The sequence below is a fragment of the Podarcis cretensis genome (assembly GCF_951804945.1).
Source record: "Podarcis cretensis genome assembly, chromosome: 11".
In the NCBI taxonomy this organism is placed as follows: Eukaryota; Metazoa; Chordata; class Lepidosauria; order Squamata; family Lacertidae; genus Podarcis; species Podarcis cretensis.
The window spans coordinates 48,454,098-48,467,439 of NC_137180.1; the positions used below are offsets into that span (position 1 = coordinate 48,454,098).

The window sequence follows — 13,342 nt, forward strand, 5'->3', positions numbered from 1 at the left end:
GCCTTTCCCTGACAAAATTAAGATAACCGGACTTAGGTGCTTTGAAGGATGCTTAAAAGGATGGTGAATCTGAGTTCACTGTTAACATATTAAACAGCTTCTGCTATCTAAACCAGATTTTACTACTGTATATTTCGCATGCGACGGCCCCAACACACCATACCCTATTTATACACTGTATACGTTTTCCCCTTGTTTTTCATGAAAAAGCTTTGCCACCTCAGCTAACCTGCAGCAGCGATTACTCGGATTCATGCGGTCTGATGGTGGAAGTTCTCAGCAACTGCAGCAAGAGCTCCAGAGAAAGTTTCATGGTAGATAAATAGCTCTTTTTTATTTTCTCTCTTCTTTAGCATGTATCTTTGAAGAAAAATACATGGGGACAATTTCTTTCTAGCTTTAATAGTAAACAGTGAATATTTTGAGACTGTTTGAAAGAGAGAGGCTAGAAATAGAAATAGCAACTTGAAAGAGAAGTTGCTGAATTACAACTCATTACCAAACTAAAAACTATGGAGAGACCTGATCTGAATAGAGATATTGGATTCATGTCCCATTATACATACTAAAGCTAATTTTGGTCATCTATCCCTTTAAAAATTCCTTGTCCTTCACTGTGGAACCAACTGCCATAACAGTCATCAACAGTTATAAGGTTGAAGCAACCTCTGCTTCAGAGTATCTGACGAAGTGTGTATTACACATGAAAGCTCATACCTTGAAAGCTTATATTTAATTGATCTTCAAGGTGCCATTGGAATTATTAATAAAGATTTTTTTCCATCTTGTTATTTATTATGACTGCATTACCATATTAAGGTAAAGGTAAAGGGACCCCTGACCATTAGGTCCAGTCGTGACCGACTCTGGGGTTGCGCGCTCATCTCGCTCTATAGGGCGAGGGAGCCTGCATTTGTCTGCAGACAGCTTCCGGGTCATGTGGCCAGCATGACTAAGCTGCTTCTGGCGAACCAGAGCAGCACATGGAAACGCCGTTTACCTTCCCGCCGGAGCGGTACCTATTTATCTACTTGCATATTGACGTGCTTTCGAACTGCCAGGTTGGCAGGAGCAGGGACCGAGCAGCGGGAGCTCACCCTGTCGCAGGGATTCGAACCACCGACCTTCTGATTGGCAAGTCCTAGGCTTTATGGTTTAACCCACAGCGCCACCCGCGTCCCTTGCATTACCGTATTAGGGATTGCTTAAACCCTACCTAGTAGAGAAGTGTTAGAGCTGGTTAAGCCTAGCAATCCCTTCATGCCACATAGTTCTTTGTTTCTAGTGCTTGAAAACGTTTTGTGAAAGCACCTGTTACTTGACACATTCACCCTTGTGTGTGAGAGACATGTTCAGGGGATAGAAATAAGTTATAATTCAGCTGTGTCCATTTCACTTTTACAGCGGAGGCACAATTAGCAGAGAAGGCCTCCCTTCAAGGCATCCAGCAACTTGTTCGGAAGACCTGCCAGGCTTTGGCACTGTGGAAGCTTCTTTGTGAGCATCAGTTCAACATTGTTGTGGGTGAACTTCAGAAGGTATGTGCCACAACACTCCTTGCTTCTTCTTTTATTTTTAAATCATTTTTACTGATTTTCCAATTAAAAACATCCAATTAATATATCCAATCATAATACTCCAATTAAAAAACTAAAAGAAAAAAGACCAAATTATAGTTATTAATTTTTCGGAGCTCTCCACAGTCTGGATCTCTGAAGCATCTCTCCACATCTCAGTCCTACCTCTCGTTGTTGCCATATTTTCCACATCTCGATTTTGACACTTTGTAATTCTCCGTCCCCGAGTCCACGATTCTCAATCATGTCAAACATCATGTACTTTCATCCATCGAATACAGCTTTGTTAGTATATATTTTTCCAACTGTATTTTTATCAGCGCAGCTTCCTCTGACTCCATTCCAATCCGAGATGTTGTCCAAGTCTGTTACCTGAAGTTTAATGGCGCAGCAACTCCCAATCATTAATTGTCCAAACCTTCCTTTTGAGCTTTATTGAACCAGTACCTTCCAAGTTAAATTGTTAGGCAAAACTGTTTGCAATATTACAATGCAGATAAACTATTCCACAAATATTTGGCGATTGATCAGCCTTTGATCACTCATTGCTTCTTGACCTGGAAGACATAGGAGTTTTATTGCTCAAAGCAGAACATTGGGATATTCTGGACAATAGGGATCACTTAGTGGTTTTGCAGTCTTTTAAGTATTTCAGAGTGCCTCACTATTTTAAAAGGCAACCTGGAAAGTACCAAAATCATTTTTAATTATGATGCGAGTTCTTATATTGGTTTATTAAAACAGAGTTTCACACAGATGTAGAGGGTGGTTTGCAGGTTGTGCCCTTCTCTGCTGACATTATCAAAGTTATTTTAATCTTATGCATATTTTAAAAAAAGATAACGTGTGCTGTAAGTTATGCTGTCCTTGATGGTTTGTTGTAATGTAAATGCAGCAGGATTTCTCTCTTATGAAATTTAAACAAGAAAAAAGCATTTACAGTAAAAATTGGGGATGTGCTTTTTCCATAGGAGCTTCAGGAACACCTGAAGGTGACTACTTTCAGAGACTTGGTAATTAGAGATAGAGAGCTAACTGGAGCCCTTATTGCATCCCTCATCAACTGTTACATCAGAGACCATGCTGCTGTTGATGGGATTAGTTCACATTTACAAGACATCTGCCCGCTGCTCTACAGCACAGATGATGCTATCTGTTCCAAGGTATGGTATAGTAACCAATATGAGAAGAAGTAAGGGTGTAGGGTTTTTTTTGTTTGGTTGTGTGTGTGCATTAGCATGCTATTTCTGCATCTAGTGAGGGCAATATAATATGAGAATTGCATTGTGTCATGCTGTGCTCAGAATAATACACATATAGAAGTGTTAAGATTTATCAGTTGTCACTGGAAAATATTTAATATTAAACTACTGCGCTCATTTTAAGAAAATAATTGAAAGATGAGTGTTACAATTTGTAGAAGGATAAGGGAACTGCTTAGCACAATAATAATTTCCTAGACAAAAAGTATCACTTCTGGCCAGGAAGTAGAAGAATTTATTGACTTTGTTAAGTGTGAGGGATGCTTCAACCTCCATCTCAGTAAATCAACATGCAGTGCAAAGCTGCTATAGGCCTTGGCTTCCCACTGAATGTTCAGTGTGTGAAGTTCAAATGAAGAATGCAGACTTTGATCTATACTTGTGTCTTACTAGGCAAATGAACTACTTCAGCGATCCCGACAAGTTCAGAACAAATCTGAAAAAGAGAAGATGCTAAGAGAGTCACTGAAAGAATATCAACAGATTAGCACACAGGTAGATCTTGCCAATGTCTGTGCACAGTACAGGCAAGGTGAGTTACAAGCATCACTGAACTTTAACTTTATGAATATAGTGTTGTTTCCAGTGTTAAGTCATCCTTGGAGTAGACCCAGTGGGTGGTATTCAGCTAGGTTTTACTCAGAGTAGACCCATTGAAAGTAATGGACCTAGCTTAGTCATGTTCTTTAATTTCAGTGGGTGTACTCTGAGTATAACTTAGTTGAATCCCACCCATTGAAAGAAAGGGACATGATTTAGGAGCATAATTTCAGTGGGTCTACTGATCAACTTATCTTTCTTTCTGCAGACCAACTGCTACAGGAATATCAGTATTAAACAGTATAGGAAGTGATGCACATACATCACAGTTAGAAAAAAATGCAATACAACACTAAAGAACACATATTTTTCCCTATCTGCTGCCACCCAGTGGCCCAGAACGCTGATGTGCTTTCTGCGCTCTTCACCAGGAGACAGGCTCTTCTGAAGAAAGACTGGCTGGGTCCTTGCAACTGGAGGCACCTTCCCACGTCTTCTCTGAAACTATTCTTTCTTCTGCCTCTGCAGTGAACAGATGCAGGTCTCCTGCTTTTTGCAGAACAGATTTTTTAAAATAAGAGGAAGAGATAGGAATCACGGAGCGAGAGTGTGCTCCAGCTGCCAACTTTGGCTACTCCAAACCAACCTGATGTCTGCGTTTCACCCTCTCCCACTCCTTAACTCCTGTCTCTTTCCTGGAAGAATGAAGTTGCAAGCAGGGTAACTGTGACTTTTGTTTGGTTTCATGGCCAGACACCATTTCCTCCTCGACCTTCAAATAAAATTCAGATTCCCTGTAATTTTTATGTTTGTGTGCAACAGGCATATTTTATCATTTGAGAAATCTGATATCATTTGTGTAACACTTAATACGTGAATTGAGGGTTTCGGAAACTAATCACACAGTACTCGTGGTTTTGCATTTGTTCGAATTATACTGTCCTTGCAGAAAATACTGAAAAATTGAGAAAACCTAGTTTTCCGGGCTTCACAGAGGGACATATGTAGTTTTCAGAATGTGGGTAGATGCACAGCTGCCCCTGCAGCCCACAGCATCAGATAATTAGAATTAGGACTTCACATTTTCTAATTTGAAATAGGTTGTATTCATTTTGTCAATGTTCTGTAGTATTATGTTCACTCTTATCTCTGTTAATGTATTTTTCTTTTCTTTTTAATCTCAAGTACGTTTCTATGAGGGTGTGGTAGAGCTTTCTCTCATGGCTGCAGAGAAGAAAGATCCCCAAGGTCTTGGACTCCATTATTACAAAAATGGAGAACCAGAGGAAGATGTTGTTGGATGTCAGGCTTTCCAGGAAAGGCAAGTTTGGGGATACAATTGAAATGTTCTTCAGGACAGAATGAATGAATGAATGAATGAATCTTTATTTGCGTCAGCCATCGGCCATAGCAATAAAACAACAATATGTTATACAAAAAATAAAAAGTCAATTATATAAAACACATTTTAGGTTTTGAATCAATAGTCAAGCAGTGGATCTTATTCTAATTGTCCCAGCTAAAAACCTTGCAGCCTTTGCTGTCACTTGCTCATCTTGATCTGCCAAGAGAAAGGACACTGTGGCAGTGACTGGGCGACCTGGAATGGACAATAAAAGAGGGGTGATAATCTCATTCCTCAAATCTTTATAAAGAAAGGCATGCGCCACCGATTTGGTGCTGCCATCTCCACAGGGACATAAGCGTTTTTCGTGTGGAATCTCTTGGAATCATCCCTCAAGTACAGCCGAGGGCAACACATTCAATCTTGCGAGAGTAAAGGCACATCTGTATTTTAGAATTGCTAGGTTATGCAGATAGGGTGCCAGAGAGTCGAAATGGGTAGGTGGAAAATATTCATACCATGGGCAAAATTTCCTTATTGTGGCCAAGTTGTTCTGATGCTCGATAACATTTAGGCGCTGACAAATTAGACTGTTTGCTTTACTAAAACCCAAAGTGAGTTTTAGGACAGAGATGTTAGCAGTTGTTTTACGAGGTTGTGGATTTTTGGAAATAAAGTAGCCAAAAGGAAGAGTGGAGTGCCTTAAGGTTCCCTCTACCTGGGCTGGGCTTAACCTGAGGCACCGGGACTCCCCTCTCCAGGCTTTGTAGCCTTAAATACAACAAAAGCTGTATTTGTGAGCACAAATAGAAAAAAGGCACATTGATGGTAAAAATGGCTACTTAAAATTACAAAAACTACATACACTTTAATATCTTGTAGAGGGGTTTTTTTAATGTCAAAATAAAAAGTGACCAATTGTGATGTTTATTTTTTACCTTCCTGAGAAATGGAAAGGGTCCAAATTTTTAAGATTCACCATTGTCATTCCCCCCCCCCCGCCCCCACAGATGTGTAACCAAGGAAGAGTGACAGAGTAGGTCCTCGGTGTGTGTTTTTTTATGTTGCTTTATCCACTAATTATTTTGAATTGCAGACAAATTCCTGCATATTTTCTACAGCCATTCCAGCCTCTGGCAATCTAGGAAGTGATGTTAAGAGTCAAAGCTTCTACTGTCTTGCACAAAATAACATGCATATGCAAGACAGTAAATTGTTGCTGTGGGTGCTTGGAAGTTTTTGCTTACGAGTAATTTTCCTGTGGTTTCTACTTTTTTGCAGGCTAAACAGCTATAAGTGCATCACGGACACTCTCCAGGAGTTAGTCAATCAAAGTAAAGCTGCTCCGCAGTCTCCCAGCGTGCCCAAAAAACCTGGTCCTCCTGTCTTGACATCAGATCCCAATATGCTAAGCAATGAAGAAGCAGGACATCATGTAAGAAAAAACATGGCATACACTGAATTGCCATTAACTTTGCCCAGGAAGTACTTTTAAACTAGTCATAAATCTAATATCCAGGAGTCAAAGAACTGCTTTAGCTAAGCCGAAGGAAGGCCTTGAGTAGGCCCAGGAAGGGCCTGCTATTCGATAAAATTCCCTTCAGGACATGTATGTTTTTTCAGATCCAGACTACTAACTTACTGCAAATTTATTGTGAAGCTGTTAGTACAGTTTAATAACCTTCAGCTTTATTATTATTTTTTCAAAGATCATTATTGAAACTTAACATATATACATAACAACCAAAATTCCCAATGATTCCCTCACATAAAACAACAGCTGCATAATTATACACCTAATTATAAAACCCTCTACTTCCCTCCACAGCAATTCGACTTCTTTATTTCTTTCTACCTTTCTCCCCTTGCATTCTTTAATAAAATATTTTTGTTAAATTCTGATTCTTCCTTCTTTCTTTATTGGTTTTGTTATTGCTACATTTTTATTCTAAGCCTCTTAGCATGTCATTTTTAGAACAATATTTTGACATATAATCTTCGAAATACTTCCACTCCATTCTTAACTTGATTTGATTGATATCTTATAATTGAAGTTAATTTTGCCAATTCTATATACTCATTTAATTTACAAATCCACTCTTCCATTGTTGGTGTGTCCTGAGATTTTCATTTAGTAGCAATCACTACCCTGGCAGCTGTTGTTGCATATAAAAAGATTATAAAAACCTTCACCTGTATTATTCATTAGAGGAATTTAAACTAGTGCATAGGAAACACCTAGTAGTACTAGAAGTGTAATAAAAATATACTGCTAGAGATCTTTTTCAATTCCCTCCCCTTCTCTCATTGCAGTTTGAACAAATGCTAAAATTGGCCCAGCGTTCTACGGATGAACTTTTTAGTATTGCTCTTTACAGCTGGTTGGTCCAAGCTGATCTGTCAGATAAACTGCTGCAAGTAAGTAAGGTCACAGACCAAGTTGATGAAGATAAATAAATACAATGTAGATACACAACTTCATCGTCACATTTCATAAAGCACTGCATTAGCAAGCTAATAGGACTTTCCCTTTACTCCCTTGATTCCTGCAGATAAACTCTCCCTTTCTGGAGCCATATTTGGCACGTATGGCCAAAGTTGATCAAAACAAAGTTCGCTATATGGATCTTCTGTGGAGGTTTTTTGAGAAAAATGGAAGTTTTAGTAATGCAGCCAGAGTACTTGCAAAATTGGCAGACATGCATAGGTAAGGGTAGCTCGTTATCAGTAATTGCATCTTATTTATTGATTGATTGCTCAGTCTTCACTGTAAGGTCCCAGGGCAGGCTGAAGTACTTCCTATCTTCTTTAGTTATTTACTTATGCTACAATTTTTGCAAAAACAAATCTTTATGACACTAAGGTAGAACAGAACTTGTGATCCATCAAACTCAGGCATGGCCAAACTTGGCCCTCCAGCTGTTTTGGGACTACAATTCCTATCATCCCTGACTACTGGTCCTGTTAGCTAGGGATGGTGGGAGTTGTAGTTCCAAAACAGCTGGAGGGCCAAGTTTGGCCATGCCTGATCAAACTGAACAAGCCTACTGACCAGGTATTGGGGGCTCAACGTGTTTGACGATCTTCCTGTGATTGCATCCCCATGTTTGCCTGAAAAACAAGATTACTGACCCCCCGATGAGTCGTCATACATGGCTGGCTGTTGAGCTGTGTTTGACTGGTGGATCCACAAATTGTGTAGCGTTATTGAAAGCTTTGAAATGGATCTGCAGGTAAATCAGGGGCTTAATTCTGTTTGAATGCAATCACGTATATGAACATAAAATTAATTATGCAATTCATGTTGTGCAGAACTGGACTTAGGGTTCAGGCTGCAATCCTAGGCACACCTTGAACTTATAAGAGCTTTTTCTGAGTATGCATGTAGAGGGGGATGGAGACTCTTCAGCCCAGGCATAGGCAAACTCGGCCCTCCAGATGTTTTGGGACTACAGTTCCCATCATCCCTGACCCCTGGTCCTGTTAGCTAGGGCCAAGTTTGACTATGCCTGTTCCAGCCTATGGGCCAGATGTGGCTTGTGGAAGGTTCCTATCCATCCTGCAACCTCTCTTTCCTGGTCCTGAGCTGCTGCCAGTGGAGGAAGAGATCACCTTGTTTCTATACTGGGAATGACCTTTTTTCAGCGCCCCACCTGAAATAGGAGGAAGAGAGATTGCAGCCCCCCTCTGGAGATTCTTTTGGCTATCTATGGGTGAGGAGAGTGATTCAAACTTACTCCCGATCATGCCCAAGGTATAATCTCAACTAGCCTTAAAGAAGTAGCAATGTTTTCTTAAAGACACCAACAAGGAAGCATTTTTTCCAGGGCATACAGTGTGCGGGACTCCAGTAGCATAGGATGTGGCTGTAGCTGCTAACATAAAAGCATTTACATTTGAGGAAATTTATTGTTGATAGCAGTTGATAAGTTTTGACCACGTTATCAGACCATGCATCTGTATGTAACATTTCTAAAACTGAATTTTTATTGGTTTCTATGTATTTCTAGATGGTATAGAAGAAATGACCAAGGTGCAAGATGCGAGGAGATACAGGAGTAATGGTGTTAGAGCAGTTAGACAAAGAATAACGTACTGCAGAGAAATAGACAGACTGAAGAACTAGATTAAAATATTGAAAACGGCTAACATTCTTGTGATAATTGCTCATAGAAGCTACCATATTAGTCACATCATTATGTCATTTAACAGCACTGAGATCTCACTTCAGCAGCGTCTTGAATATATTGCGCGTGCCATTTTGAGTGCTAAGAGTTCCACAGCCATCTCACCAATAGCTGCAGATGGTGAATTTTTGCATGAATTGGAAGAGAAAATGGAAGTAAGTACGATAATTAATTTAGCTGGTGGAGGTGGTCAGGGGTGATGCTGGAGAACCCAGGACTGTGTTCCTGGGAGATTTCAACAGCTGAAATAAAATATTAAAATAGGCATTTTAGATCAGCTTCCTGTTTTTAATAATTAATTGATTTTATCTGTAAATATGTCTATGTACTGTTTATGGGCAGCACTTACAAACTTTGGTAACTATGTGGTATTTAGGTAGCTAAAATAAGCACTCATAACGAGGCCACCTCAATTGTGTCGGCTTCATTCTAACTCAAGCAACCTACCATTATTGTGTAACACAGTGGCTGAAATGGCTTCCAGTTTGCTACTGGCCTAGTTTATGGTTTAGTTGACTTATAAAGCCCCAAACATCTTGGTATCCTGTTAATCTGAAGGAATAACTTTGCCTATATAGACCTAGTCAGCTATTTTGAATTGCCGAGTTCAGAGTCCATATGTGTTGTGTGCATATATAGTCATTGTAAGAAGTGAAATGTTTTGTGTTGGAACTAATTGTAGGTGGCTGCTGACGTTCACTGAGCTTTTAATTAAAGACTATTGTAATTTTTAACCAGGTTGCAAGGATTCAGTTTCAAATACAGGAAGCATTACTCCGTCAGTGTTCTCATCATTCCTCAGTACAAGATGCCATTTCCCAGCTGGATTCCGAGTTGATGGAAATTAGCAAGGTGATCTTATAGTAATAATAACGAACATTCCCAGGCTTCTCTGTATTGTGCAAAAAATTCATCTGATATCTCGCAAACCATGTTTTCCACTTAATCAAGAAAAATTGCTCTGCCTCACCAGGTTTTTTAAAAGTCTTTTATTTTACATATTTCATTTCATTTTAGTTCTTTTATAATACACTGTTGTGTGCTGTCTTTAGCAGTCATCACTTTTGTGTGTGAAAAACACTCATATACATAACGGAACTCCACAAGAAATATGCACTATCTGTTATTTGTTATTTAGGGTATAGGTATGCTATTCAATATTTTGTTTAATGTCTGTAAACTGCCTGTTAATCCATTTATACTTCATTCTGCATTTGATCTATGTGAATGATCAAACTTGTTTTTAAATTGCAGCTTTATGGGGAATTTGCTGATCCATTCAAACTCTCGGAATGTAAACTGGCTATTATTCATTGCGCTGGTCATTCGGATCCTATCTTAGTGCAGACACTTTGGCAAGAAATAATTGATAAAGGTAGGTTCAAGTACTTAGAAGAGATGCCTAAAAGCACACAACATTATGGAATGACTCACTTCTGTGTTGCTCTTCAGTCCAGTTTGTGGGGTGGGAAGGAATTGACAGGAGTGAGCTGGGAGTAAATCACACCATGCAAGTTGGAGTCAACTGTTTATTAGCAAGAATATGATCTGCATAGACTTGGCGGAGTAGCTTAACCTTCTTCAGCAAGCAGGCTGTCAAATTCATTAGCAAAAAAAAAACACAAACACCTTGCAAAGGAAGGGTCTAGGCTTTATTTATGAGTTCATTACATCCTACTTCTTTTATTATTAACAGTAAACATTCCACAACTCTCCCAAAAAGCTTGGTGTCATGGTTTCTGTGTTCTTAGCCCAGAGAGAGCATAATTTGTAACACCAGAATTTTTTTTAAAAAACCATCTAGAGTCCTATGAAACTGGAAACTCATTCATAGCCTACCTGTAGGAGGGTAAATTGACATGATTATTTTTTTTAGTTGGTTCTGCATGTTGAAAATGGAAATAACATAAATGCAAGCATTTAATTGATCTTCTAAAAGAGTGTCTTTTCTATTTCAGCGCTGAGTGACAGTGTGACTATGAGTGCTCCTGACAGAATGCAGGCTCTTAGCCTGAAGATGGTAATGCTTGGCAAAATCTATGCTGGGACACCTCGCTATTTTCCATTAGGTATATAATTCAAATTAAATATATTTGGAGATACTGAAAAATAAAAGAACAGAATAAAACAAAAATAGGAAATAAATGCAATAATTCTTCCAAGAGTCTATGTTAGATCAAAGTCAGTACCTTCTGTATTATCAAGTACTGAGCTGTCAAATTCCATATAAAATATTTATTAAAAGGGTGGGTGGGAGGAGAAGCCCTACTTAAGAATTTGCCTGAATGTGTGAGATTTAAAAGACTTGGGCTGGGGTTTGGGGTGGTGTTGCTGTTATTTATATTAATTTATTTCTGTCTTTTAGATCTTATTATTTATATGGAAATTGTTCAATTTTGATGTGTTGTTTTTGCTGTTTTATTGTTTAGACTACTTTTGCTATGTTTGTAATTATGTAATTATTTTCATATTGTAAGTTGCCTTGAACATGGCTTTAACTATGAAAAGGCAGCATAGAAATAAAAAGGATGCATGATGAAGGATGTAGCTTCCACACAAGGCCTGTCCTGAGACATATAAACTCCACTTGGAGCCCTCCCAAAAGCACCTTGAATATGCATTTGACTGAATGCTCTTAGAAGACTGCAAAATAGAAGGAAGAATGTGCTTTGATTGTGAGGAGGCTTCTGTGCATATCCATTAGTTTCAAATAGATTCTGCATGTACCCAGGCTCAAAGCAACATCTGAATTACTCTGAACAGAATTAGAAGTAACTGTAGGCAGTGACCATGTGGAGCACAGGAGCAGTGTTATAAGTACCGTATTTTTCGCCCTATAGGACGCATTTTTCCCCTCCAAAAATGAAGGGGAAATGTGTGTGCGTCCTATGGGGCGAATACAGACTTTCGCTGAAAACTGGAGAGAGAGGTGTTGGTGTGCACCGATCCCTCTCGCTCTCCAGGCTTCAGGAAGCTCTGTGCGGGCTCCGGAGGGTTGCGCAGAGCTGCCTGCGCTCCCGGGCTGCCTGCATTCCAAAGCCTCGGGCTCGCTGGTCTCCCCAGGCTTACGGATAGTAGGCTGTTTTGGGGTCTGGGGTCGGGGGAAGCTCGGGCTTCCCCCACGCCAGCCCCATGCCTGGGGGGGAAATAATTTTTTTTCCTTCATTTCCCCCCCCCCCAAAAAAAAACTAGGTGCGTCCTATGGGGCGAAAAATACGGTATGTGGAAGGTGCACACAATTTTCCATTTAGAGGTAATGCCCTCATATGCAGTTGAGTCATACCCTGAGTATTGAAAATACACATTCTTCTTTATGGCCTCCATAGGTCCCAGAAATGGGTATGCAGTTGCATAGGTCCCATTTTTCTTGAACTTAGGGTAGCAGGGATTTTGTCCTCGCCTATAGTCATCACTCTGTACACATGGAGGTGAGGCAAACAGCTTTTACAGTCATTTCTCTCAAGCCAAACTTGAAAAGAGCAGAATGCCTTTGGTTATCGCTGAACTAGAACTAGTTGTTGTTGTGAACTAGGAAGTCAAATGGTCAGTCCTCAAACAGTCTCTTCAGAACTTTCTGTATTGCACTGTGTCCTGTTTTTTAAAACATCTACTGAGTAGATTTCCTGTCAGGTTGACTAAGTGAACGAATTCACAGGTATATAAAAGAAAGAATAGCAACTAAACTTTGCAACAAATGATTTGCATCTCACTGGCCACTATTCTTCCTCCTTAGATTTCTTAGTGCAATATCTAGAACAACAAGTTTGTTCTTTGAACTGGGATGTAGGTTTTGTAACTTACACAATGCAAGAAATTGGTGTGCCGCTACCAAGACTTCTTGAAGTATATGATCACCTATTCAAAGCACGGGTAAGAGGAAAAACTTGGCATATTTTCTTGTTGTTTAAATTCCATATCATCACAAATGATGGGGGTGCACCACAGAATACCAGTTTTTTAAAGGCATATCACTGCTGAGATACTAACAGGAAGAAAATTCTAGGTTTGTACTGGGCCAGACATTCAAAATGTGTTTGTAGTTAGTAGGCATTGATCCTCATGTAGTAGATTGTGACTCTATGAGCTCATTAAATTGGTCCGTAGAATACCAACTTGCTGCCTCGGCTGCTTCTGAGGTTGTGTTGAGGACCTTTGTTCGCTACTACTTCATTTGTTGCTGCCTCTCCCCCCCCCCCCATTGTCTTATATGCAGGTGGGGACCAAGTTAGCCCCTTCAGTCTGCTTTTGCAGCCAAGTCACATCTTATCTGGCACAGCTGTATTTACACTCATCTGTATCATATCTAGTAAGGTCCAGCTGTCAAGCCTATTGCCACCTACTTTTCCACAGGCTCCTGTATTTTTAATAGCTATATATAAGACTTGAATTTTACAAGTGCAGTTCACCCAATGGGTGAAAATGCCACACCTA

General features: G+C 39.7%; 1 protein-coding gene across 2 annotated transcripts in view; it reads left to right on the forward strand.

Annotated features, from left to right (window-relative positions):
* Positions 1 to 13,342, forward strand: part of NUP155 (nucleoporin 155) — a 37,712-nt gene that overhangs the window by 22,942 nt on the left and 1,428 nt on the right. The window contains exons 21-33 of one of the 2 annotated variants that reach the window (XM_079994685.1): positions 211 to 314; positions 1,405 to 1,538; positions 2,549 to 2,740; positions 3,233 to 3,371; positions 4,565 to 4,700; positions 6,006 to 6,159; positions 7,038 to 7,142; positions 7,277 to 7,431; positions 8,937 to 9,066; positions 9,650 to 9,763; positions 10,166 to 10,286; positions 10,870 to 10,980; positions 12,645 to 12,781. In XM_079994685.1, coding sequence (XP_079850811.1) covers positions 211 to 314; positions 1,405 to 1,538; positions 2,549 to 2,740; positions 3,233 to 3,371; positions 4,565 to 4,700; positions 6,006 to 6,159; positions 7,038 to 7,142; positions 7,277 to 7,431; positions 8,937 to 9,066; positions 9,650 to 9,763; positions 10,166 to 10,286; positions 10,870 to 10,980; positions 12,645 to 12,781 — 1,732 coding nt within the window. The other variant, XM_079994686.1, reaches the window with a different exon arrangement.